Source organism: Pimephales promelas, chromosome 14 (assembly GCF_988280905.1).
Source record: "Pimephales promelas chromosome 14, fPimPro1.hap1.1, whole genome shotgun sequence".
Classification (NCBI taxonomy): Eukaryota; Metazoa; Chordata; class Actinopteri; order Cypriniformes; family Leuciscidae; genus Pimephales; species Pimephales promelas.
Window position 1 is genome coordinate 14,119,813 of NC_142782.1, and position 27,524 is coordinate 14,147,336.

At 39.7% G+C, this 27,524-nt stretch overlaps 1 protein-coding gene across 3 annotated transcripts in view; it reads right to left on the reverse strand.

Annotated features, from left to right (window-relative positions):
- The window catches only part of LOC120479909 (transmembrane protein 132C), a 468,276-nt gene extending 443,303 nt beyond the window's left edge, over positions 1 to 24,973 (reverse strand). Inside the window, exons 1-2 of one of the 3 annotated variants that reach the window (XM_089119453.1) lie at positions 24,860 to 24,973; positions 24,712 to 24,776 (exon numbers count right to left, since the gene is read on the reverse strand). Coding sequence is in view for 1 of the 3 variants with exons in the window: in XM_089119450.1 (XP_088975576.1) it covers positions 822 to 1,017 (196 nt within the window). In the remaining 2 variants the exon portion in view is untranslated. Of the gene's footprint in view, positions 1 to 821; positions 3,709 to 21,820; positions 21,952 to 23,511; positions 23,531 to 24,711; positions 24,777 to 24,859 lie in introns of those variants that run through there. The other 2 variants (XM_089119452.1, XM_089119450.1) reach the window with 2 other exon arrangements.
- Between the last annotated feature and the right edge of the window lie 2,551 nt (positions 24,974 to 27,524).

A 27,524-nucleotide genomic window follows, 5' to 3' on the forward strand; every position in this document is an offset into this window, starting at 1 on the left:
TTTCGACTGAAGAAAGAAAGACATGGACATCTTGGATGACATGGGGGTGAGTAAATTAACAGCATTTTTTTTTTTAAGTGAACTACGTACTCCTTTAAGGGCTGTATAAGGTTCTGATCAAGCAGGCTATGCAGGTATAAACTATTGAGCGCATATTGAGCGCATTCCATTCGAAACTACACAAAAACTCCCAAACAGTTAAACTTTAAATAGTAAGATCTCATGCTCACGCCATAGGCTACGTGATTGACAAATGTTGACGGTCCGTCAACTGTTTGATTACCGACATTCTTCAAAATGTCTTCTTTTGTGTTCAACAGAAGAAATAACTATCCCTTTAATATCATTCATTTGGGAATAATTACGATGGCAGAAACAGATTATCGATTCAATGAGTGAATTTCAGGTTTTTTAGCTTGGTGACCAGACCAGCTCGGACCGATTCAGACAGGTTTCGTGAACAAAAAAAAAAAAGGTTTCGTGAACTAATTCAGATGAATCATCAAAAAGACTCGAATCAAAAGAGCCATTCGTTCTCGAATCGGACATCGCTAATCTCCAGCTGCAGCACAAATGGTGTGAGTCGTGGCTGAGATGTCGCGCTCGTTACGGCTCCTTACCCTTCTTGTCGCACGTATAGCCTACACGATACAACATATCGAGCTCAACGGATAAGATGCAGAACCCTTACTAGAGAGTTTAGATTTAAACTATGAAATTCACTCCCCGACCTAAACTGACAGGGAGATATCATTCAGCAAGTAGGCAACCAAGGTGCATATGAAAAAAAAAAACGCACAGAACCCATCTCTTTAACTTACCTCTGAGCAGCATTGCAATGAAATGCAGAGTATGGAGACGCAACATGTTTGTTCTCCCCCTGTGAGAAACTTCCATCTTACTGGATGACACGGAAGGGCAGTGAAAGTGAAAAGGGATCCCTTTGCGCGCGGAGAGATGATCACAGAATTGCGCGATTAAGTTCCAGTATCGCTCTCGGAGGATATCCAGGCGCATTCATCATAATGTTCTTCAGTTCACACTGGGGTCGGTTTACTTTACTTCAGGTCAAAAAGACTTTGAGAGTCCGAACATCCCGTAACGCATCAGAATGGATTTATTGGCTCAGTCAAGATCCCGGAGGATGCCACTCTGTTTCCTCGTTGCGCGACAGATCCTCCACAAATATTGTGCTTTTCTCAAATCCAGAATATTTTCCCATGCGTCGCTGTATCCAACTGATCAGTCTGTGGTATTTTTGTGTTAAGTAGCAGCGAGTGAATTTAATTTCCGTTCCTTGGGTACTTTTGTCTAAATAAAGTCTAGCAGGGTGGGTGGCGTTTCTGTGGGATTTTTTTTTACCCTGATGCGCGACGCATAAGGTAGGATCCGTGTTTCCTCCTCACCCGCTCTCACATCCTAATGCGGAATCATCCTGCACATCCAAAAAGTTGCTCAAGCGCACGATTGCACCATTTTCCTATATCCTCGGAGTCCCTCAATAACCAGCAGAGATTATTACTTGGTAGGGTTTCTTCCTCAGGATATAATGCTAGTGTTCATTAAAAAAAATCGGACACGTTAAAGAAAACAAACCCTACCGGAAAATGTCCACTGAAAAATAAGCGCATGTGGGTTTGAAGAGGTTTTTCTGCGCCAACCTCTCCTCTCCACTCCAACGAAGATACTGGCAAGTCCAAAATGAGGTACAGGGTTAAAGTATCACCCGAGGCACATCATCCACATCAAGGGCTCCCCACAGACTTCTGTGCAAATATGTTTCCCCTGAACATCTTAGTACCTATCATAACACATTTCAGATCTTAGATCTTAATAGACTACACAACTTAAAACTGCGTTTACAGAAGCAGTCAAGGTTCCCATCAAGACTGCGTTAGAGGGAAAAAAAAGTTAGAGAGAGACACTTAGGAAAACGTTATTGGCAGTTTATGGTAGTCTTTGTTCCCAAATCTGTAAGTAAGTAAACATCAATGTGTGCATGGCAGAAGTTCATTTACACATGTTTGATGATGATTATAAGTGACAATACACATGGTCATTTATAATCAAATTCTAATCACTGCAAAGCAACAGCGACCCCTTGTGGGAACAATGTGCCTGTACGTGTGTGGGTGAGATTTTACATTTAGGAGACCATGTCCTGGGTTTAGATTAAGCCAAGTTTAATTTGGACATTTAGCTTTTATAAACGTGCCTTAGGAAAAAAAAAAAAGTTGTGTGCATCTTGAGACATAGCAATGGCACAGAAATATGAAGATATGTCAGTGAAAGTTGCTTTCAGTTAAAACAGCAGTTTAGTTTAGGGCTAGTCTTAAGCCTTTTTTCTGTGAAACCAGGGGGCATATGTCCAGTGAAAATTATTAAAGCCTGAAATGACCTTAACGTGAAGGCCGCCCGCAGCCAACAGACCGTGAGGAAAATGGCTTAATAAACCTAATAAATGTCTTAATGAAAATCTAAAATTTCAAAAAATATCTTTGTGAGGGTTAGATTTAGGAGTTGGGCAATATAAGATATCATTCGCTTGTAAAACAGTAATTCAAAGGAAAATCCACACCATGCCAGAAAAACATTGTGTGTGTGCAAAACAGTAAAAATGAGAAGCAAACCAATATAGAGGGAGACAAAGACACAATTGCGACGGATTATCTAAACAGATGAAACATTTACTGTGTGTACTTTATTCTGATACTACTTTATTCCCTAATGTAAATTCTGAAACTAATATTGCATTCTAGAAGGCATTGCTTTGTGTGATAATTTCTGTGCTATATTTGCTTTGTGTTGCTGTTTACAAGGATTGATCAGTTTCATATATGCAATGCATACAAGCTTTAGGTTTAGTGGGACGTTGCAGAATGTTACTTAGTTTGCATTTCAAGACAGGTTTTTATCAGATTCATTGGGTTTGTTATAAAAAGCATCCATCAGGCCTGTCAGATAAAACTGCCGACTGAGTTAATGTTCATGCATCAATCAATCAACCCCTCCGCACTTTTTTTCAGCTTCAGTACAATATGCTTAACACGATTATTGGATATTACACCCAACGTCTCTGTTTTCTCTCTTTAAATCATAGTATAGTAGGCCAATAGATGCGTCTGTAATAACAGTTGCGTAGCCGTTCGGTTATTGAGAACGCAAGCGGGCAATACAGGAGATGATTGCATCTAAAAAGGAAGAAAAAGAGAAACAACTGTATCTTCAATGAGCTAATCAACAGATTCCTGTCGTATAATTTAGCTGCCACTCCAGCATCATAAACCTTCTCGGAAAGGAAAGCAGCACACAAATAAATAGCCAGACCTGACAAGATATCCCTCTTTTCTGCTATCATAGCATCATCACGTCCTTTGAGAACCCTTGAACGGGGGCTAAACGTGGGCTCACACACACATTGAGATCAGATTGCATCTATACGCATGTCTATCTTATGCTTAATTAAGTTAGCGAGCATCGCGCTTGAATCCTAATGAGAATGCTCTACCACATTACCGAATGACAGAAAAGAAAGCTTGGCAGTCGGCCCGATTAGAAAAGAGAGAAGAGAGAAAACGATTGAATACAAAATGCAATTATAATCAGCTGCTTCATCTACAATCAGGCTTTCATGTAAGTCTTTTGCGCCTCCATTTGTTGATGAGGGCCTTTGATGTCTCGCGACTCGCACCACAGATGAGAGGCGGGAAAAGGGGATTGCGGATCAACAGGTTGGGTTAAATGAACAGCAGTGTTATTTACTAAATGGCATGCAGCAGGATCCCTCGGAACAGAAATGTTTTATGCTAAAGTTGCCTTGACTTCATTAGAGCTAAAATGAGCCGACGCCTGAAGTTGTGCTGCAAATACTTACAAAGAAACCAAACTAACACACTGCACTCTCAAACGCAAACAAAAAGACTTAATAACAACCACTTTCATTACTAACAATGAAAAAGTTAATTTCATAGTTCATATAACCTATAGATGTTGTATATGTATAAGTTGTATAGGTTAATACTAACGTTAACAAACTACTGGTACAAATGTAATGGTCATTTTTAAGAGTCTGGAAACAAGGAAAATATCTTCTTTTGTGTTCCTCATTAAAAAAGTCATCCGTGTTTAGAACAGCACGGGTCAGTGAATGGTATCCGAATTTTCATTGTTGAGTTAAATATCCCTGTAAATATGTACATTAATAATTAACAGTAGCCATATTAACATTATATTTAAAATTTTATCTATAATTAAAATAATATGTTTTTAATTAAATGTATTCCTTAATACAATATCTGTTCCAATTCCAATCTTTAATTAAAAATAATCATTTTTTCTATTGAGTATAAACATTATTTTAACATAATTATATCAAACATGAATTTGCTTACACATCACGACTGCAATCTATAGAGGCAACAGTGGAAATGAAATTTAAAGTGAACTTCAAAAGTGCATTTTAAACAATTTCAAGAATTATTTAGATAGAACTGGAGAACAAAAAATAACTAAGGATTCACTTCCACAGTAATAGGATTTGAAATGGATTTTTCAGAGAACAAACAGAGGATATCATTTTTTGGCTGTTTTGCATTGCGCTTTTATTTAACACTTTTGAGAAAAGACAAATACACAAAGGCTTGAGCTCACAGGAGGCCTGATCCGTATAAATAAATAAATAAGATTAAATGTTCACTGAAGTGCACACGCAAGCATACAGACACACAAACGCCACTGTATCCTGCTGAGAATGCTTGGAGTCAGAGATTAAGTTCCTTTCAGATGTGGCATTATTCAGCCATCAACCATTCAAACTTGAGTCACTGACATGAGCTGTATAAAGACAATTATAAATCCCCATTGATTACATTCTATCCCCCCTCGAGCAATCTAAATGACTGATATTCAGTCTGCTTTCTAGATCACTTTCCCATTGCCACTTAGTCTCAAGTCCATAATGTACTGTTCTGCGTTCATATGTGAGCTGTGTAGGTCATGTGCATGCATTCATGGGTCTCAGATCAGCTGGTAAACTCATCAGACTGTTAGTGGAATGGGAATATTTCTTGAGATCAGAGAAGAGGCCATTTCCTCAGGCTGTCAGACAGAGCATGGTGTGCCAGACCAGAAACAGTGAGGTTTAAAAGATTCCCTGTGGTCCATAATGCTGATTTACGAGGAGGTACCGAGCAACATCATTGTCAACCCTTGGAGATCCACATATTGTATATTAATTTTATAGTTAATATCAATATGAATAATAATATATGAATCCTATAATTAATAGGATTGTCAATAAGATATCAAATATCATATAAATTAATCAAATTATATTTCTATTATTATATAAATGTATTAACATTTTATTTATGTGTATACATGTTTACATATAACGATTATTATGCATATATGTATTCAGGTTTATATTAGCATTTTATATTTATCAGTTTTATATTAGTAAAATAATAAAACAAATGTACCAGATAAAATCAATCTTTAACTTAAACTAAATTATATTAAAAAGAAACAAACAAAATATTAATAAAAACTACAAGTACGTCAATAATACAAAAACAACAGTTTGCCTATTATTTAGTAGTCCTAATGTCATTATCTTTTATTTATTTAAAATAAAAAATGGAAATAAATAAACTATAAACACACACACACACACATATATATGTGTGTGTGTGTGTGTGTGTGTGTGTATAAGCCAAAAAAAAGTTCTCTAAAAAACGAATCTGTAACTAAAATTAAAATTAAAAGCAAGGTTTATTAGAAAATGATCAATGATCTATAATGATCTTGTTGAGAATACTTGACAAACTATTGAAGTGTGCTATGGAAAAGGGGAAAAAAGGTCTGGCAAACATATATAATAATAATGTTATACACACACAAGAGCTCTGCTTCTAGAGTTACACGGGCCCCTAGATGTGGGTCTCCACAAGACAGATGCAGAAGATATTAACTCTATTCTGTTACGACAGAACCCCTTTTGTTCTTTGTGTTAACATGTTTTTGACATTTATATTGGCAGCTATGGACTGTCTGGACCGTATTTTGGACCATATTGAAGAAAAATGGGAGGTAAAGTTTGCTGGAGGTGCTTTTTATCGAACGCAATGTCATTTGTCATGGACGACAGTTTTGTTGTATGTTCAAAATCTCCGGCAGTGCATTGAAGTATAGATTTTCGTAGTGCTTAAATTCATATCTTAAAGGTAATATTGCAACATCTGGAATTTCAATATTCTAGACCAAATGTTTCTTGATGTATTATTGGCTTTGTATGTTTATTCTAGAGTTTAAATCATCACCAAGATGCAGAATACACATAGGGTGCATTCATAAAACAATTGTGCCACTTTAGCAAGTGCAATATTTCAGCAAAATGCATCAATATTCAAATTCTGTCCAATTCCATTAAGCCAATAATTAAGGTTATAACTCATAAATGAAACAAAAAAAGCAATAAAATGTTTGTGAGTATGTAATATCAATCAATATCTTGGTAATCTTGGTAATAAACGGTATGGTATCACCGATACGGTTTGGCATCATTTGGTTTCTTTAATGTTTTTGAAATAAATCTCGTTGTTAAAATTGTATTATCTAGAAGTCTCTTTATTTATTTGGTAACACTGTAGAAACTATTGTGAAATGTTGCAATTTAAAATAATGGTTTCTATTTTAAAATGTTAATGCCATTTATTCCTGTGATGGCAAAGCTGAATTTCCTGCATTGAATTGATTTTTGAATTGAAAGCGGTTTCTGGTCTTTTCCTACTATGGAAGTCAATGAGACCAGAAACTGTCTGGTCACTGATATTCTTCAAAATATCAGAAAATCGGCTGAATGGATTAAAAAACGGTAAAACTCAAACGTTTAACCCTGAGGGAGTTGCAAAATGAGCCTATTTCCCAAAAAAGTGGAGTGTCCCTTTAACGCAGTTCATTACGAAGTTCGAAACTAATTGATTAAAAAAAAATCATTACGAAACTAATTGATTAAAAAAAAACTGACTTACGGACTTACTTTTGAACAAAAGCGTACCATATCATGCGTCCTTATAACAAACCCTAAGTTTTATTTACTAACAACCCATATTTCAGTTGTCCTTAAGCCACAAAACTCATTGGGCAGATTTATAAAGTGGGTCCACCTCTTTACCTATTGTGCTTGTGGTTTCATGTAAGGTAGTTGCATGCTATTGAGTAAATTGAGAGAGCTGACTGGCACATAAATCATTGAACAGTTCAGAATTCAGTTACCTCAATATAAGTCAAGGGTTATGTCCTTCAGTCTTTACTTTTTTTCAGCCTCTTTATCTCCCTCTCTCTTTAGCCATGAGGGTTTTAAGCATCAGTCATAGGCCATCTCAATTCACCTGTCAGTATCTGATCTATTACAGCTCTAATAAAAACTGCATAGACCTGACTAAGTCCAACCACACACCTCATTCCTTTACACACACACACACACACACACACACCAGGTAAAGACAGATAACTGTGGCCCATTTGGAGTCCCATTTAAGCTATATTTACTTATCATCCCCTGCCAGTGGCGCCCTTTTGTTTGTTCACAGGAGAGGAGAAGAAGGTGACCTTCAGAGAACACAGGATACTCACACATCAGAGTCCTCAGAGATTTTAACACCTTGTCTACATTCACACAGCCAAAGATGCACTTGTCAGTCCTGTTTAGAAAGCTAAATAAAGTTCTGTTCACACAGTTCAGGTTTGACAGAGAGTGACAACCGCATTCAATAACCAAAGTGACAGGGGTAGTTGTCTGTCTCACCACTGACACAGGGGAATTTAGTTTTTTTTTTTCAGAATGCATGACTACAATGATTGCCCTACTGTATGTTAGGGATATCTAACTTTTTTTTTTTTTAAATGGGCCCTATTTTTTTATTTTTCTGAGTAAATTGTTCATAAAATACTTAAATAGTTTTGTATTTTTAATGATTTTATGAATAAGACGACACAAAATATGTACTTAAATTATATAATATATAAAATATATGTTCATGTACAGACATTATTCAATCATTCTCAGAGAGCCACAACTGTTATACTTCTATGTAAGTTCTTAGGTTTTCCTAGAAACCTCCATGCAACCTTAAACTCCATATAAGATGATGATCACCAAATAGCATCAGATTTATTACAAAACAGCGTGCAAATGTAACACGAACAAAACACAGAACAGAACAGAGGCAGAATATTAGTTCCCTTTCAAGGGAACTTCGAGCTGCATTTGAGACGCGGTGGGAACACTCTGCATGATTGCGTCGTGAAGCATTTGTATAATCAGTCCAATGAAAGAGCGAGACGTCATAGGCGGGTGACGTCATAGATCAGGAAACTATAAAGCACCCCCGAAAACAGACCGCGGCAGCTTCTGTTGGCTTCAGCAAGCGATCTCTGTAATCTTCTCCTTTCCAGGTAGAGGCACCAATGCTGAGACCATCCAGTTCTGAGGAACTGGATGTCATCAGTGTTGATATGGGGGATTATGAGTCTTCGCCAGCTCATACCTACGGTGATGATGAGCTTTTGGAGGTGTTATCTCGTGCTGTAGCTAGATTAAATATTGAATGGCCAGCCAATGATTCAGAGAGTGTTATGAAAAAGAGTTTGCTAGATGAAAGACACGTCAGGGACTGATGTTTATTCTCGATCTCCACACTGAGGTGTCGAGATCGTGGAATAAGCCGGCTTCATACAGAGTATTCAACCCCCAGACATTTAATTATTGCAATGTGTTAGGTGCTTCTGATTACGGTTATGTGACAGTGCCTCGAGCTGAAGAGACGCTCGCGAGTTATCTCTCTCCCGAGTCAACGTCATCATTAAGAGCCCCCACGTTACCCACCAGGCCTCTAAAGTCTACTTCCTCACTGGTGGGTGAAGCTTATTCGGCAGCAGGTCAGGCTGCGTCATGCCTGCACACAATGTCTATTCTGCAGGCATACCAGGCTGATCTGCTGAAGGATATCGATGAGTCAGCGCCAATGTGATTCGAGAATTACGTCGTGCAACAGACCTGTCGCTCCGGACCATTAATGAGACGGCCAAGTCAGTGGGCCGTTCTATGGCAGCCCTGGTGGCCACGGAGCGTCACCTTGGTTAAATCTGTCTGACATTAAGGATAAGGATAGGTCTGTTCTTCTGGACGCCCCGCTTTCGCCTCCGAGTTTATTCGGCGATGCTATGTGTCGTCGATAGGTTTCAGGATGCAAAAAAGCAATCTGATGCGTTCCAGAAGTTTCTTCCTCGACGTTTCGATGTCCCCGAGACTGTTGGGCGTAGAACTTAAGTCTGAGCAGTCTCATCTGAGTGCCAGCTCCTCACAGCACAGAGTGCATCAAAAGCAAAGGGTCGCCACCCAGGCTCCTCCATAATCAGGGGAACCTGTGTAGTGGTCGCAGTCCAGGCTAGCTAGGGGTAGGCAAGATCGGAGGACTGTCATCTCTATGAAAGCCTGGAGTAAGAAGAAGTCCTGACTCACAGGGGGTCAGACTTCTGAGGGTGGTCCCCTCCGGGGAGGGACGATTTCAAGAAAGGTCAGCGTCCCCATACGGTCCTCCAAGGAGGGTCGCAGAACGGTCAGTTTGTTTGTTCCCTGCCGTTTCGCTGTTTCAGGGCACCGAAGTGTTTGTTCAACCAAATCCTGAGGCCAGTCTTGAGAGACTGGTTCCATTAGTAGAGTTCCTGGAAACTACTGCCAGATATTTCTCAGTGGGTCTTGCATATTATAGAAAAGGGGTACAAAATTCAGTTTGGTTCTTGTCTGCCCAGATTTCTAGTAGTCCTTCCCACGGTGGTGGTCCCCGAGCAGGCTCGGGTCATGGAGCAGGAAGTACTGACGCTTCTGCAAAAAGGGGCTATAGAAAGGGTTTCTCCTACCAGCAGAGAGTCAGGGTTTTACAGCCGATACTTCATCATTCCCAAGAAGGATGGGGGGATGCGTCCTATTCTACATCTGTCAGCTAAACAGCAGGGTTCAGAAACACAATTTCAGGATGCTTACACTCAAACAGATTGTATCACAGATTCAGTCCAAGGATTGGTTTGTCAAAATAGACTTGAAGGATGCTTATTTTCATATATCCATCCATCCTCATCACAGGAGGTTCCTGAGGTTTGCTTTCAGGGGCGAAGCATACCAATATCAGGTTCTTCCATTTGGCTTAGGTTTATAATCCCGCACTTTTACAAAATGAATGGATGCAGCGCTGGCTCCTCTGAGACACCAGAGCATTCGCATATTAAATTATATTGACAACCTGTTGATTCTAGCTCAGACTCAGCATCAGCGCGTATTTCTGTGATTCTCACATCTGTAAAGAGTGTAAAACTAGACCAGTCACTCAATGTAAAATAGTTTCAGAGACTGTTGGGGCTCATGGCAGCTGCGTCCAATGTAATCACTCTTGGCCTTCTGCACATGAGACCCTTGCAGTGGTGGCTCAGTCAGAACCAAGGGGTTTTCTCCAAGGAGAAATCCGTTTTGCACGATCAAGGTCACACGGCAATGCCTACGTGCCTTAGTTATGTGGAAGAAACCTTGGTTCCTTGCCCAGGGCCCAGTTTTGGGGGCTCCTTGTCGACGCTATCGACGGATGCTTCCCTTACAGGCTGGGGGGCGGTCATGAGTGGCCGCTCGGCGACTGGTCTCTGGCAGGAGCATCAGTTGTCTTGGCATATAAATTGACTAGAGATGATGGCAGTATTTCAGGCTCTCAAATACTTCCTGCCAGACCTGAGAAGCCGTCATGTGCTTGTCCGCACAGACAACACATCAGTGTTTTTTTACATCAACCATCACTGGGGTCTGAGGTCCCGATTATTGTACAAGTTGGCTTAACAGATCCTCCTATAGGCCCAGGGGAAATTACTGTCGCTGTACACTTTTCCCCGTATATCAATGCTCCTGGGAGTTCTGGAAAGGGTTCGCCAGGAAGGGGCTCATCTGTTATTAGTAGCCCCGCACTGGCCGACCAGAGTGTGGTTCACGGACCTAGTGTCCCTTCTGGACGGCACTCTCCGATGGAGATTCCGGTCAGGAAGGACTTGCTGTCCCAGGCTGGGGGCACGATATTTTACCTTCGCCCAGAGTTGTGGAAACTGTGAGCCTAGCCTCTGCGGGGGCCCAGCTCATAGGATCCGGTCTCTCGACTGAGGTCATGGAGAACATCCTTCAATCCAGAGCTCCTTCCACGAGAAAACTATATTCTTTGAAATGGAAATTTTTCTCTACATTGTGTGGAGAACATTTTTTGAATCCTGTTGACTGCCCGGTTGGTTCAGTTCTCGGATTCCTACAAAACCGTTTCTCTGCTGGATTATCTCCCTCCCAAAGGTGTATGTAGTGGCTATATCTGCTTATCGCTCCCCCTCGGGGGCTTCTTCTCTTGGGTGAGATCTTCTGATCACTCGTTTTCTCCGTGGAACATTGAGGCTGAGTCCTGCTATGCACTCCAGAGCACCGGCTTGAGATTTGGCTCAAGGTTATGGCTTTGGCTCCCTTCGAGTCCATATTTGAGGTTTCAGAAAAGTTCCTCACTTTAAAAAAAACTTTATTTCTTCTCGCTATTCCTTCCATTAAGAGGATTGGAGATTTGCAAGCCCTGTCGGTTGCTCCTTCATGTCCGGCAGCTTGGTCCTCACCTCATAAATTTGTCAGGTTTTTATGACCTAGACCACTCCCGACCTAGACCACTCCCAATAAGTGTATTTCTTATTATTTATAGGACTACATATCTGACTATACTTGTCTGTCTAAACTTGAACTTAAAGGCATAATATGTAGGGTTTTTTTTACCACAAGAGGGCGCAGTTTCCAACAATAACAAAGGCGTTTATGACGCAGTGAAGAGCTGAATGATGGTTATGGAATAATATTTATGGATGAGTGCAATCATTCATGTTTTTTTAACATTACAGTGGTATAAAGCAGGTCGCAATTGCTAAAGAGACAGACATCACACGCAAGTCCCACGGATATAAAGGAATAAGGATTTAATTCTACCGAACTATCCGTGCCGGATTACTCAAACAGGTATATGTATCTTATATCCAAATTTGAGACATAGGTACTGTAGAACAAAAAACTCTCTCCAGCAGTCACCCGTACAAATGATAGTCTTTCTAAGTGTAGTCTCATCAGTGATTAGTGATTATAATAAAATGTATATGTATTGTTCTCTATGGCCCAAATCTGGCTGACTGGAAGTAAAATTTGAGTAAAGTAAAATTGTTCTTTCACTCTTCCGTATAGCAATGTCTTTGCTCTTTAAAGAGTCATTCCTAAAATAACCTCATTCTAATCTCTCTTTCACAGTCCATTACTTTGACTGGCAGGTGGGTCATTCTGACTGGAGATATGGAACATTCTGGTCTGCCCTCCCTCTGTTTCTTTCTGCCTGTTGCTCTCTCTCTCTCTTTCTATCTGTTTTATAATAGAAATGAAAGAGGTCGAGACCTGCTTACGGCGTGCTTTAACTTTCACTGACTTTTTTTTTTTTTTTTTTTTGTGGTGACTGATAAATTCCGCCTAAAGATGTCCATTCAGTATTCCACCTAAAGGACATCTCGGCTGTGCCAAACAGACTGATAAATCAAGCTCCTAAAGAATAACACTATGCATTCTCCTCCTTTTCATCCTTCCATCCCAAGTTACTTCAATGACATCCTTCCTATAAGGCAAAGCTAAACTCAGGACCGTGTTTACTGCTTGAATTCATTGTGATATTTAAAGGTGAACTTCACAGGCTTTTACCACTAAATCCATTTCGTCTAGGATTATGCCAATATCAATGTAAGGTAAATCAATTGTTTTCTCCACAGCAAGTTTAAACGCATTACTTAAAAGTTTTATTCGATACGCTTTGTGAACAGTGAAGCTCAACAATGCAACTATTCAAGGGGGGCTTGTTCTTTGTACTCTTACCATCTGCAGCCCATAAGTTCGGATGTGCATCTGCTGCAGAGGTTACAATGGCTGATCGCTCTGGAGAATGAGGGATAAAGAAAGGAGATTGTGCCTCTAATAATCACCCACATGAAAAATCATTTTCTGTATCTCAGAACAAAAGCAATAACAGACCCGTCGCCATGGCTACAACAGCCCTCTTTAAAGACGAAACATGAGACCTCTGTCTCATAAACACCTCTCCTTCTCTCTGGTTTCCCTCGCTCCACACCTCTCTCTCTCTTGGATGAAGGAGGCAGAACTCAGCTCAGCAGGTCTAAACGATGGTCTAATGCATGTTCGCTTAAGCCCCCCATACCCTGGTAATCACGGCCTCTACAATCTATCAATGTGGCAACAAATATTACTTCTCATATGTCCTGCTCTCCTCTCTCTATGGAAGCCGTGTGTATCTCTGTGTGTGTGTGTGTGTATGTGTGTGTACATTTAATGACCCTCTATCAGCAGACAGGTTCTTTTGACAGTGACTCCAAACAAACCCATTTTGAATGCAGCATTGATTGAAGGAGCTGAAAGCCAAAAAAAAAAAAAAAGAAAGAAAAAAAAACTGAGGATGAAAGCTGGCCAAAAACCTCCAAGCAATGTTCTGGGGAAATTAGTTTATATGTAAAACTAAAACCAAAAAGAACATTCCTTGAACAGTGGGATTTGGTTAAAAAAATAAAATAAACTGAGAATGAGAGATAGCTAAAAACATCCATGCAGCGTTCTGGGCACGTTAGTAAATCTAAAACCTAAAATTTTAAATAACATTAGCATTTGGTAACCAAAAATTCCCCAAAACAATTCTTGCATTGATTGAAAAAAAAAGAAATGAGAATGAGAGATGGCGTAAAATTTCAATGTAACATTCTGGGAATGACAGATTATTAAAACCCAAAAGAACTTTCCCATAACATTATGTGGATTTGGTTCCCAAAAAAAAAAAAAAACATTATTGAATGAAGGGACTGCTAGAAATAATATGGGAATGAGAGGTGGCCAAACAAAACTTGTTTACATTAAGTTATATTAGTGTCATAAGAGATTTACAGTACGTAGCATATGTACGTAAAAAAAATATATATAAATAGCATGAGAAATTAAATTTGTGGTATTGGTAAGCACTTTCATGAGATTGTGTTGGTGGATCTGGTGTTATAGTTTTCCAGTCTAACACTGTGCCCTAACCATTTGATTAAAAGGTACCGTTTTTGTCCTATCCAACATTTCATCAATTAATCACTTGCTTTCTGTTTCTCGTCACTGAGAAAGAATTTGTAAGGGATGGGAATTAGTTACTGATAAAACATTAAGCATTTGAATTGTTGATGTCTCAACATGGTTCAGTAAAATAAACTCTTATCTCAAATGTTCAAGTAAAATTAGATTCTTCATGATCTGCTCCCTTTAAAACTGTTCAACTTTTTGCTAAATATATTGACCAATGAAGTCAACATTTGAAAGATTTTAGATGTGGGATTTAGATTTTGAGTGACTAATCTTGTAGGTTCCTCCCCTGGGGTTACTTTCTTGCCCAGTCTAATCTGTAAATTAATTAGTACTTCAATCAAGAGCTATTTGCTTCCTCACAGAATCATGTTGCTATGTGAAAGATGAAGTAGGAAAAAAGGTGATTTGAACGTGATTATTTGTGCTGGATGAGCTGGTCTGAGTATATTTCAGAAACTGCTGATATACTGGAATTTTCACCCAAAACCATCTATAGGGTTTAAAGAAAATGATCCGAAAAAGAGAAAATATCCAGTTCTTTTGTCGAAAATGCTTTGATGCCAGAGGTCAGAGGAGAAGGGCCAGACTGATTCGAGCTGATAAAAAGGCAAGAGTAACACAAATATCCACTCATTACAACTGAGGTCTGCAGAAGAGCACCTCTGAATGCACAACACATCAAATCTTGAAGCAAGGCTACAGCAGCAGAAGACACACACCAGGTGGCACTCCTGTATGCTGCATGCAAGAAACTGAGGCTACAATTCGCACAGGCTCACCATAATTGGAAAATAGAAAATTGCATGAATCCATCCTGACTGAAACGGTTCAGGCTGCTTGTGATGTAATAGTGTGAGAGATATTTTCTTGGCACACTTTGGGCCCCTTAGTGCCAATAGAGCATTGTTCAAATACCACAGCCTACCTGAGCATTTTTGCTGACTACGTCCATCCCTTTACAACCACAGCGTACACAACTTCTAAAGGCTACTACCAGCAGGATAATGCGCCATGTCACAAAGCTCAAATCAAACGTGTTTCTTGAACATTACAATGAGTTCACTGTAATGAAATGACCTCCACAAGTCACTAGATCTCAATCCAATAGAGCACCTTTGGGATTTGGTGGAAGTGGAGATTCACATAATGGATCTCATCAGAAATGTGCTGAAACTCTGTGATGTTATTGTAAAATAGAACGTTATGGTCTTTGAAAAGCCCATAACATTCCACAAAGACTCACTTTAGAGGAACGTTTGGAATAAAATAGCTGACAGATTGAACTGCATCAATAAGCTCTTCTTTTACCTGACTTCACTTCTTTAAACAAGAGAGCTAGTACCCTTAAAACAAGGGGAGTACAACATACGCCACTCTGCTTCAACGAAGGCAAGTCAGGGGCCTACCATCTGTACGGCATCAGCTCATGGCAATGCTCTGGCTTCAGGGTAGCGTACTTCGACAAAAGAAGAAGTGAAGCTAGACCTTCCCGCTTGTCCCGAGCTATAAATAGTGCGAGATAGGGTAACACAGAACTGAAAGTGAAGTACTTAGACTTAGGAATACTCTAAATTCACCATGAGGTTTACCAAGGTGTGGGCCTGTCAGAGACTCTGTGTGTGTATCTGTGTATGTGTAAATGTATATGTGCCCAACCTAGGGGACTGGGGCTTGTTTGTGAGCCAAACCACCTATAACCCAATGCCTGAGCAGTAGTTCAGGAAGGTAAGTGAAGCCTACTATCCCTCTACTATCCCTGGCACAGCCTAGGCCAGCTACAGAGGTGGCCCTGGTCAGAACTAACCAGCAAGCATAGCCTACCTGAGGGCTCGGAGGAGCCACAGCCTTACTAGAAAAATTGTTATTATTATTTCATACGAGGGGCTGCAGAATTGCTCAGCCCACTGAAAACCCAACAGAGCTCAAGGGGGCGATGTACTCAGGAAAGAAGTCAGACGGACCCGTGGGCTGGACACAAAATCTGAAGCTGTAGCGCAAGTCAAAACTCCAAGTAAAAAAAACCTATCAGAGAGAGACCAACTACTCTACCCTGAGGTGGCTAACAACCCAAGGGCTAACATAGTTCCTAACACTTCTTCCTAATGTTCTAGCCACCTAAAGGGGAACTTCAGGGCCCCAATAATCCCAAAATGTACCTTAACATAGGACATTGACATGACCCCATATCTCTATACAGGGAACGAGGTCTGTAGAGAGATACATTTTAGTGTTAGTTGGTTGCACACAAAAATTCTTAAAAAAGACCACTCAGCCGACCTGCAGAGTGCAAAGTGAAGACTCACCAGACAGTTCTTTTTGAACAAGGGGTCTACCAAATTTACATACCTGAAAGAGGCACTCTCACTAACCAAGCTGAGGCGGGCTATCAGAACATTGTTCTAACCATGAGCCCAGCCACAGGCCTGATGTAAGAAGTGCCTGGAGAGTCAGGGAAGACAAGAAAGGGCTAAGATATAATCATGCCCTCAGGAAAGATGATCCATGGCCGACACAATGTGAGTTTGTGCTGGATCACCTCCCTCAGATCCTTTTGTGGGAGTCGCGCCTCCTCAGCGACCTACTCCATGGAGGAGGCGCACAAGAGGTGACACTGGCTCTCTGGCCCTATCTAGGGTCCTCAAACCATGATAGGCAAGGCCCTCCCATCATTAAACGGTAAGCTCAGTAAACGCCTCAGGGGCCCCACCCCACATCGGCCTGGTATACCCACAACACCAGCCTGACCCGCTGATGTGTATGCTCTGCCATTCAACTGGTAGGGTTGGAGGTCTCAGTGTCGACGCATACCCACGCTCTCCTATCCCCTCAACATCAGCGAGACTAGCCCGCTGATGTTAGTGGATACAGGCAGAGTATGAGTTTTTCATGTCAGAATGAGATCGGGAACAAATGAAAGGCTCACCTGAGCTGGTGGCTCTATGACCGGGGAAAAAACGCTCTCATCGCAAGCGATTTCTCCCCCAACGATCAGCCACGGCAGCTCAGCAAACACGGGGAAGGGTGGCTGAGAAGATATAGTATATATCCTATTATCACTACCCTCATCAGCCATCTCCTGTTTGTCCAGGAGAGTGCTTGCTGCCAGATTAAGTTTTCCTTTTTTCTTTTTTTTGTCAGCCACCACATCGTCTGAGAGGATTACACCCCTCAGCGGGCTTCATCTGGGAACCTGACATCCAGACGCTGAACCCTCTTCTCTCTAGAAGAGGGACAGGCGAGAGTGGAGCATTCACAAAGAAAAGGCTCACAATCTGCACAGGCAGTTCCCACGAGAACTGCCTGTGCACGCTCTTCCTTCCCAGACAGAAAAATGCACAGTTCGTGTGTGTCACCCGGCTTCAGATATCTTGAGCAGACTTCTGCAAGAAGTGTCTGCACACTTCTGAAAGCATTTCATAATTACTGGATTTTCAAAGCAGTTACAGACAAAACAGTCCCTGAAGACGAAAAAGATATTGACATGTTTGCAAGGCGCCCTTTTATACTTCTAGGTCTCATGTTAATCATTCACGTTAATGATTCACAGGCTGTCGCCAGTCATTGATGTGATTTGATTGTGATTTCAAACACCTGTCACGCCTGAGGCGTTACCCAAAGCATAATTTGACGCAGTGCAAGTTCCCTTTCGAAAGGGAACACTTAGGTTATGATTAATTGTCATTTTAATGGAAACATATTTTTACTGTAAGTTAAATGAGGCAAAAGAAGTTTGAATGAAGGATAAACTGAAATTCCCAGCATTTAAACAACTTGCTCACATATTTGAAGGCTGCTATTAGATCATCGAGGTTAAACGTCATATTATGCGACTTTATCGAGAGTTTACGACCTATAGGCTATGTTCTGCCTTTACGAACAAATGGTTCAACAGAATAAAGTACAGTTAAACTAACTAGTAGGCTAGTTACTAAGCCTCTGTGGACTTTATGTTCCAATTTATGAAATAACGAACGGCTAGTGCAACCCTGCCCAGGAAACTAGGGCTGCACGATTAATGAAAATTAAACCGAAGTCGTGATTTCATCACGTGAATCATGATGAAATCGCAAACAAATTGCACAAACACAAAACTCATATCATAACTGTCACGGACTGGTGGCTGTAGAATGCTCACGATGTAGAAGGTGGTTTTAAATACACATTCTTTAATAGCAAACAGAAAAGGGAGAATGCACATAATAAAAGAGGGAACTAAACATGAACATGAACAAGAGAATAACCATAGAGACTAATGAGAACTCACAAATCCAGTAATTTGTCCTCTTTTAATCTCTGATATGTCAATTATGTTGTGTGGATTGCAATATTTTTTTGTACGATATTGCTCTGCTAATTCAACCTTCACTCTCTGCTTTTACTGATGGAATGTAAAATCATCTAAAATTGTCCATGTATAGGCGGGAAACCCCCAACACTATATTAGCTGGTTTAATTTTCATTGTCCATCAAATGTTGAGTCTGATGCAGATACTGTGTAATTATAATTGTTGTTATAATTGTTATAATTTGTTTGTTTGTTTTGTTTTTACAGAAGTCATGAAATATCAATAGATCAAAATAACCCTTGAAAACAAAACTAGGGCTTGGGCCTTGGGGGCCTTCGAATACCCCTTTGGACAATGGGGGGCCTATAAGTCCAAAAGGCTAAGAACATATGCTTTTCGCTGGTATTGTCTAGTCATTGGACCTGGGGGCCCATCAAAAATTATCCCATGATTCGCGTCAATTCAGCCTGGACACAGACTCACAAGAAAAAAATATATAAATTTATATTATTATTAAGAAATATTTCTCTGGATTTATGGTTAATGCATTCCGCAGATTTACTACCTGAAATGCCGATAAGCTACGGGGAGATGAATACGGGGAGATGAGTTTGTAAAGCAATTTTCTTTGCAGAACTCTGCAGTTATTTTTTTGTTGTTGTTGTTTATTTATTTTTATTTTTTCAACATATTGCCCAAGCTACAGTAGCATGAATCTATATTCTCCCACCTCTCTGGGAGAGCAAGGGAAACTGTGAAAAAAAAAAGAATAAAGAAAAATAAGTGTATGAGAGAGAGATGACGGTTTGATGTGACATGAAGTTGATTGTTAAGGACTGAGCTCTCCCCTGCTGTGTTTGTCAAACTGTCTCACTTTAGCCTGCTGCTGTTGCTGAAATAATTAAACCCAGACACACATCAGACCGTGATCTTCCTCAGTATTCAGACAGGTGTGAATAAAAACGAGAGGGTAGATGTGAAATGTGAGTTATTAAAATATGGAATGTACAGAGATGGATTCTCTGTGATAATTACGTTTTTTAGGGGGGTAGCAACCATTATTTTTGAGGGGAATCAAATTTCTGCAATTGTCACCCTGATTTTGGTGAATTTTTTAAAAAAAATCCCTAACTCTCATATAAAACACCAACACATTAAAAATGTCTAAATAAATAAAATAAATAAATCCAGTCTGTTCAGTATTTAAGACATCTCCCAGGCTTCCCTGTATCCCGGCGGGGGTCAAAATGAATGTGTTTTGAAGTGTGTGGGCATCTGTGTATGGATGTGTTAGAGCATCAAAGGTCTACTCTAGGGGACTAGAACACTCAGGAGCAGATGCTGTGTGTGTTCTCAGCGCTGTTGAGAGAGACGAAACCAAACCCCCAAACAGATGATCCTGCAATAAAATAAATCTACCACCTCATCTCATGAGATTACATTATTTTACAAGACCACAAGAACAGACTGCTTGTGTATGAGTTTGAGTAAACAGAGTAAACATGAATGAGGAGATTGGCTAGATTCAAGTATCGGTAAATGCAATGTTATACAAAACAACATGGGTCATGTTACGAGATTTGAAGAAGGGTCATTGTACCCGTAAAAAATGATATGATCAATGAGTTCTGACAACATATTTTTTTGCACATTGCTTTAACTCATCCAAATAAGTTAAGCAATTTTCAACTTTTTTTAAATAAGTTACTTATTGGGGGGCTATTTTCATGACGTGGGCTGGAGATTGTTGTACGACCCGAATAGATTGGGAGGGACATTTGTTAGTGTTGGGTTTTCCCCATTACTAAGTTTGGCGGCCACCGTTTATTTCCCCCAAACGCTGTAATCCACATCCGGTAGTGGGTATGGAAGCCATCATGAGACAAAGTTTTTATGTCTCATTACCCTACTTTCATTTTTATTGTTGTATGGGTTGTTGACATGCTGGTGTATTGCTTTGTTTGCCAGGGAGGTCTTATTTAGGCTACATCCACATTAACCCCAATACATTTGAAAACCATTATTTCAAAAAACTCCGGCCAAAGTGGAAATTTCTGAAAACGCCGGTTATGTGTTGTTGTCACCTGGGAGAAACAGAGTTTTAAGTTCTGTCTTGTTGATTCTGAGGATTCTGATTGGCTTGCATGGTTTTGTCCTTCTCCCTACACTGCCGCCCATAGGTTTGGCATAGTTACGATGGCGCTCAACAGCGTATTTATGCGGGTGTGTGCACGATGTTATTATTGAAAACGGAGAGGGGGAAAATATTTGTTTTGGGTAGGCTACTTGAGTGTTTCCTTGATTATTGAGACAACATAAAATCGTTGGTCCAGTTGAGAACCTGTAAAGCACCCTTATTGTCATTGGGGTTGTTACCACATGGCACAGTTTTGGCAGTCTGGACTTATAATAAACTACATAGAAAGTTTATTAGAAATAGTAGTTTATGTAGAAATATAAACTACACAAGAATCAGTGCAGTTACCTTCAACATCCAGTGAGGAGCACCAGAGAGATGGTTCATCTGATATGGCTCAGAATCAAGCAACGAATGCAAATATGGTTACGTTTTTAATGTTGATGGAGACAAAAGGTCTCCGCTTTAATAAGTAATCTGGATGGGGAAGCAAAGAGGGAAGTGTTAACCTTGCCAACAGCACAGCATACAACAGCTGAACAGATATTGAAAAGTATTTGTGTAGACATAGTCATCCTTGCAACCCTTTATGCTAATAAAAAAAAGACTGATGAGAATGTTTGGCAGTTTGCATTGGCACTTCAAGAACTGAGTAATCGGTTGGAGAATAGGGGCGATGGCACCATGGGTAATGTCTGGCGTGACCAATTTATTTTGGGATTTAGTGATGCAGGATTGCGTAGGGAACTTTGGGGAAAGGTTGGAGCAGCTCTTGATAGTTCTTTTGTAGAAGAAATTTTACGAGCAGATGAGTTTGGGGAGGTAAGGCAAGCCTTTTTTTTAAAGTGAACTACTCCTTTAAAAGGAGAAATAAGGATGGGTTGATGTTGCAAACATGTTGGACATATTGAAAGATGTTGTGGGATTGTAGAGGGAGCACATATTTATTAACGTTATTGCTTTCACTTTATTTTGATGGTCGCTTCAACACATTCTGTTGACTAAGTAACGTGGTACCTGCATGTCTACTAACTCTCATTCGAGTGTTAGTAGTGTATTAGTTGACTGGTAGGGTTAGGGTTAGAATCTATTAACAGAAATGCAATATGACATCCATAACTATGTTTTCAGTGGTGTATAAAGAACTTACTTAATAAACCGTAATGTTTTTATTACCTTAGAATGAGAGATGTATTTCTCCATAACTGTGGGAATCCCCTTCTATGAAGTTCGCCATACTGTGACGTCATCTTTCTACCGTAGCCGAACGCGAACAAACAGCGCTACAGAACGCGTTTGATCACTACCTTGAAAGAAAAGCAGGAGAAAGCTAGAAGCTAGCCATAAACTCCGTGAGTAGTGACTTTTCCCTTGTGAGTGGTGTAAAATATGTAGTTGGATTGTTTCATGTATTTAGTTCTCCCTCGCTGTGTTATGGGTTTGTTATATGGGGATAAATGTGCTGTTACGTTCGTGAGACAGCTGATTAGTATGTCATTGACCGTAAAACAGTATGTTACAGGAATCACTAACCCGTTGCTCTTGTAAGAATAATTAAGTAAATAAAAATAAAATTCATTTTTAACCACTAGATGGCTTTAGAGCTCCACTATGCTATTTGACTAACCTAAAAATATCTTTACTCAAGTTGGATTCAGTTGGATGCACATCTAAATATTATAAAATCACAATTATAACAACAACAAAAAAAACAATTTTTGTCAAAATTTTGCATTTTTTGTACTAAAAGAAGTTTTTCAATAATGCTTTGTCAATAATGCAAAACCTGAGCAAGAGGTTACGTTAGAGTCTTTAGATTTTATCATTAATTTCAGTCATCTGTTTTTAATATAATTCTAAAATTTGTATTAATTATTAATAATTATTTTGGTTATTAACTGGAACAGAACAAAAATTAACAGAAATGAGCAGTTATATTACATAATGTGTAAAAAATAAATGACATGAACATCAAAATGCAATGAACTGAACAGCAATAACAAATAAGTTTTTTTATAGCCTTACAAATGTATTCCTTTGTGTAAGTGTCCACATTTTCAATGTGTCAGTGTCACCAATTTATTTTGGTGGTGGTTCTGCATTTTGGATGATTTCATTTCACAAATTATATAGAGAACAGATTTTATAGTCTCAGACATGTATCCTCTATGTGTACGTGTGGTGAGCATGATAATTTTGCATTGTGGATGTTTTTTTGCATTGTTGGAAGTGTGCCACTTTATTTCTGTCTGTGTTCTGTGTTGTTTCTGATTTTGATGATGAACTTTGTATATTTACTATGTGGGGTAAGACAACAACTTTTTTTACACTATTTTAATAACAGAGGTCATTCCAAATGTATTTATTTATTTATTGTAGATCTAGAAAGTGTTGAGAAGCATAGAACGTTTCATACCATTTGGACAGAGAGATATTTTGATTTTATTTCCAGATTAAAAAGACCCCAAAGATGACCAGAGGGTTAATATAATAGGACAATGTCCCATTGCGAAAGTGCGAAACAGGGGGTTAAAACACCTTGTTTGATTGATACAGGTTCATAAGTGAGCATATTGACCGAACGGTATTTTAGGAAATATTTTGAGGACCAACAATGTACCTGTAACGGTCACCGTATAGATCTGCAATACATTTCCCAGAAACCTCTTCACCACACACCTGCAGTAACTCTCCTGACTTCAAATCACCTGCACCTGTTCCAAACCAGCAGCCAGCTCCATATAAACTCCCAGTTTTCACTGTCATGGTCAAGCCTCTAACCAGAACAGACCCTAACCAGGCTCCAAGGAACACTCTGATTCATCCAGCACCAGTAATGTAACGTATACTCACCTGAAAATACTAACCTCTCTGTCCATGTTCTGAATCTGCTCCTTGATCCATGTTTCCTGAGTCCTTGTAATCTTACTGAGTCTCATTTGCTGATGGATGATCTGAAAGAGAAAGACAAGTATCACTGGACTGTGTTGGTTTGATGTTGATTACTCTGAAGAGGATCGGGTCACCTGGAATCCTTCTTGCAACGTATCCTCCTCGAATTCACCTCTGAAACACTGAAACTTTGAACACTCACCTTTGAACTTGAAATAAAGATTTATGTTTATTCACTTACCTCTGTCTCCAGGCCTGTATCCTGACAGTACCTACCCATCCAAAAGTTTCATTTGGCAGCTGCTGCTAATGGATTAGTCATTCCATACATTGGGGCGGATTGAATACACAATATGTGGGAAAGTCATATCAAAAAGGGGAGTGTTGGTTGGTAAAGACTCAGATCATTGTACCCAGGACTCATTGGCATTTGATTAAGGAGGGCAGAGATTTCCTGATGACACAGACTGGACAGTTGCGTAGGATCAGAAGGTGAAGTGCAGGTTAAGGTGTGGCATCAGATTTCAGTGTGTGAAGATCTGATAAAGTTTGCCATTCAATTTACTGGCCGCAGGAAGACAACAGACAACACCAGTACAGTCAGAGGTGGTAATAGAGGCTTGTGCACATTTACGACCTGATAAGGAGGATTATATGTGTTGCCAGTTAACAAATCAATTGACACTGAACCACGTTTTACAATTTGCTTTATTTTTCCTCTATTAAATCAATCAATTGTTTAAATGTTCTTTAAGATCTTCAATGCTTTAAACTGAGTAGTTCAACAAGTCACAGGTGATAATTTATCACTCAACCACACTACTCAAATTCCCCACACGGGGTCACTGTAATGCTTTAACCAAAGAAAAGAGTATGAACTCAAAATGAATAATTAACCAAAGATATCTTAACAGATAATTTAGTAAAGTCTCAAAGTGTCAATTTTCTCAATGTCTAATCTTTACAAATGTTAGGGCACACTTTCAGGGTGAAACAATACACTTTCAAAGCAAACACAAACACGGTAGTGGCACCCTACACAAACACAAAACCCCTGTTAACATTTTCATCATGTGCTTTCAAACACCATGCCACAAGAATCAAATATAACATACACAGGATATTATACACGTTATTCACATGTCTTATGCACTTTACATTGAAAATTGACTTACCGAACTCTTCTATAGAGATTTCAAAATGCAGTCACGTGCAATCAAGCATCTTCGATCATCTCGAACTATCCGCAAGAAACACATACACAAGATGAAACAAACACATCCTACGACACTAGATTAAATGATTATCATCACATTTACTCACATAGAGCATCAATTAAATCAAGGATGATACTCGACACAAGGCTGGATTAATCTCATGCACTGCTGTTTTTCGTTTCTCTCTTCATTGCGCGCTATTAACACATCATCATCAGGGGCTCGCTTTTCTTAAAGGGGAAGTACTTTTTTACAAGTTCAAACACCACCCGGCACATATGGGTTTTGCAGAGCCTTGTCAAGATGTATTTCAGGGCCAGTTGTTGGTAGCCAGATCACTGAGCACAGTTTCAAAGGGGAGAGTTATGGTAAAAATTCTAAATCTTTTCCAACACTGTTGAACAGGGCAGATTTTTTATGTTTAACTGTGTCCAAGTCGGCAAAGAGATGTAGAGTTACAATAATTTTTGTTGTACACTGATGCCAGTCAGACAGGCTTGGGGGCAGTGCTGGCACAAGTACAAGAAGGAAGGGAGAGAGTGATCTCCCCTATGCAAGCAGAAGCCCAACAGAAAGAAATGATAAAAACTACAGCTTATTCAAACTAGAACTGTTGGTGTTAAAATGGGCCATCGTAAAGCAGTTTAGGGAGTATCTTGTCATCTCTTCCTTGACTGATTTCACAGATAATAATCCATTGGCTCATTTGAATGTGGTTAATCTGGGTGCAGTGGAGAAACTATGGGTGGCCCCCGCTTGCAGACTGCGACGTCCAAAAAAGAAATGCCAATGTCCTCTCCAGGTGGCCTGTGAATGAGACTTCTGTCAGGAGGGGGTAGCCTCGGTGGATATTTAGCAGCTGAATTTGTCCATGGCTTTGTTCCAGCTGATTGAAGACTTGGAGGAGGGTCAGAAGATTAAGGCTGGGGCACAAATAAATCAAGAAGACAAAGTTGGCCCCAGCCTACTGGGCGAGTGGGTGAGGGTGCAGTGGAATGATCCAGTGGTGTCACGACTGTGGGATATGAACAGAGGGAGACGAACTGTTCCAAAAGAGTGAGCAGTTGATGACTGCTCAACTCAATTGCTATTGCGACATTGGGAATGCTGCCTCTTTGTAGATTAGAGACTGCTGTTCAGGAAGATATGTGATCCAAAGACATTTGACAAACGTTGACGTTTCTTCTGGCCAGGGCTGGCACAAAGAGTGGAGAAGTGGTGTCTCCAATGTGTTTGTTGCAACCTGGATTAGACTCCAGCCAATAAAGTTGGTGCCCCTCTTGTATCAGAATATCATCTACAAATCGTTTCAGTCGAATTTGTTTCAGTCACAGCTATGCAGTGCCAACTTTGGACCAAACAACAGTGACTACCGCGAGTGTGTTTTGGGAACACTTTATAAAGCATTTTGGGGTGTTTGATCACTTTTAGTAAGTCTCATAAGTCTCCCTACTACCCAGCAGAAAATGGACAATGTGAACGCTTTAATCGGACATTGTTGAGTATGCTGGGCACATAAAGGGATGATCCAACAGAAAACAGGGATTAGTAAATGCCTGTTTTGTTGTATCCTTGCAAGCTCAGTTTTAAATTAGTTAAATTAACTCTTATGTCACGTCTTAAAGTGACAGCTGCCTAATAAACCTGGTCCTGTTTGTCAGTAAAGGGGAACTTGGCAACTCTAGTAATTTCTTCAGTGATTTTCACTTTTGTTGTCACATTTTTTTTCTCATCGCGCTCCCACTACAGCTGTGTGGTGTATATTTCACAACATTGGCGTAAAAATTACTCACTTGTGGCACCTTCCTCTTGCTTTCTACCTCTGCTCATGTGCATTTTTTATTATTGGAACTGGCCAACATCATTGTCTGGAACTATGTCTACCGAGGTGGGTAATACTTCATACACAGTATCATAGAATTATGTCGAATTTCCATAAAGCAATTTGTGTTTCTCGCTCGTTTCTCGCTTCTCAAGAGACTTCCTATTTCCAACTTAATGGGACGTTAGTCCCAATGTTGCAAGGTTGGTTCTTCCTCCTGGGAATGCTGGGGGGGAGCATGGAAAGTCACCAGGTTATTGAACAATTCAAATGATTTCTAAATGGTTTTATTAAAAAGAAATAGTTGCCAAGGGCCCCTTTAAGGATAATCAAAGAACAAATAAAAATGAGAAAGCCACTGCTTTTGACTGAATAAGGATTAATCTATATTGACTCTAGAATTTATGCAGTGAATAAGTGTTTACAAGGTTACATGGGTCAAAAAAATTTTAACTTTAAAAGTAAAAATCTGGATGGTCTTACTGGGCCAATATAAATAAATTAGCCCGGATATATTGAAGGACACGGGTAAATTTGCCATTTATTAAGGGTTAATGTGAAGATTCTTTTAAATTCACTTAAATTAGTTCTTATAATTTCTAAAAACCTATGAACGTTGAAATTGTAAGCTTCAATTATACTGTAATGCTGAATGCCTATAATGGCTAAAATTGAGGGAAAAAAATGATCACAGCCAATTTAAATTTAGTTCTTAATGGAGTTGATGGGAAATGCTCTGCCTGTCTGCCTGAGATTAACACATTTGTGAAAGGATGGAACTCAGCAAAACATGTATAACCATAAATAGCCAACCAGCTAACTTAACTAACTTAAAATCATTTAAAACATACAAGCTTTTATTTTCTTTTCATCACTTGCAGCATTGCAGAACAACATATAACAGTTACTTTAGAAAAATAGCATTTTAAAAGCTAGATTGGAAAATCTG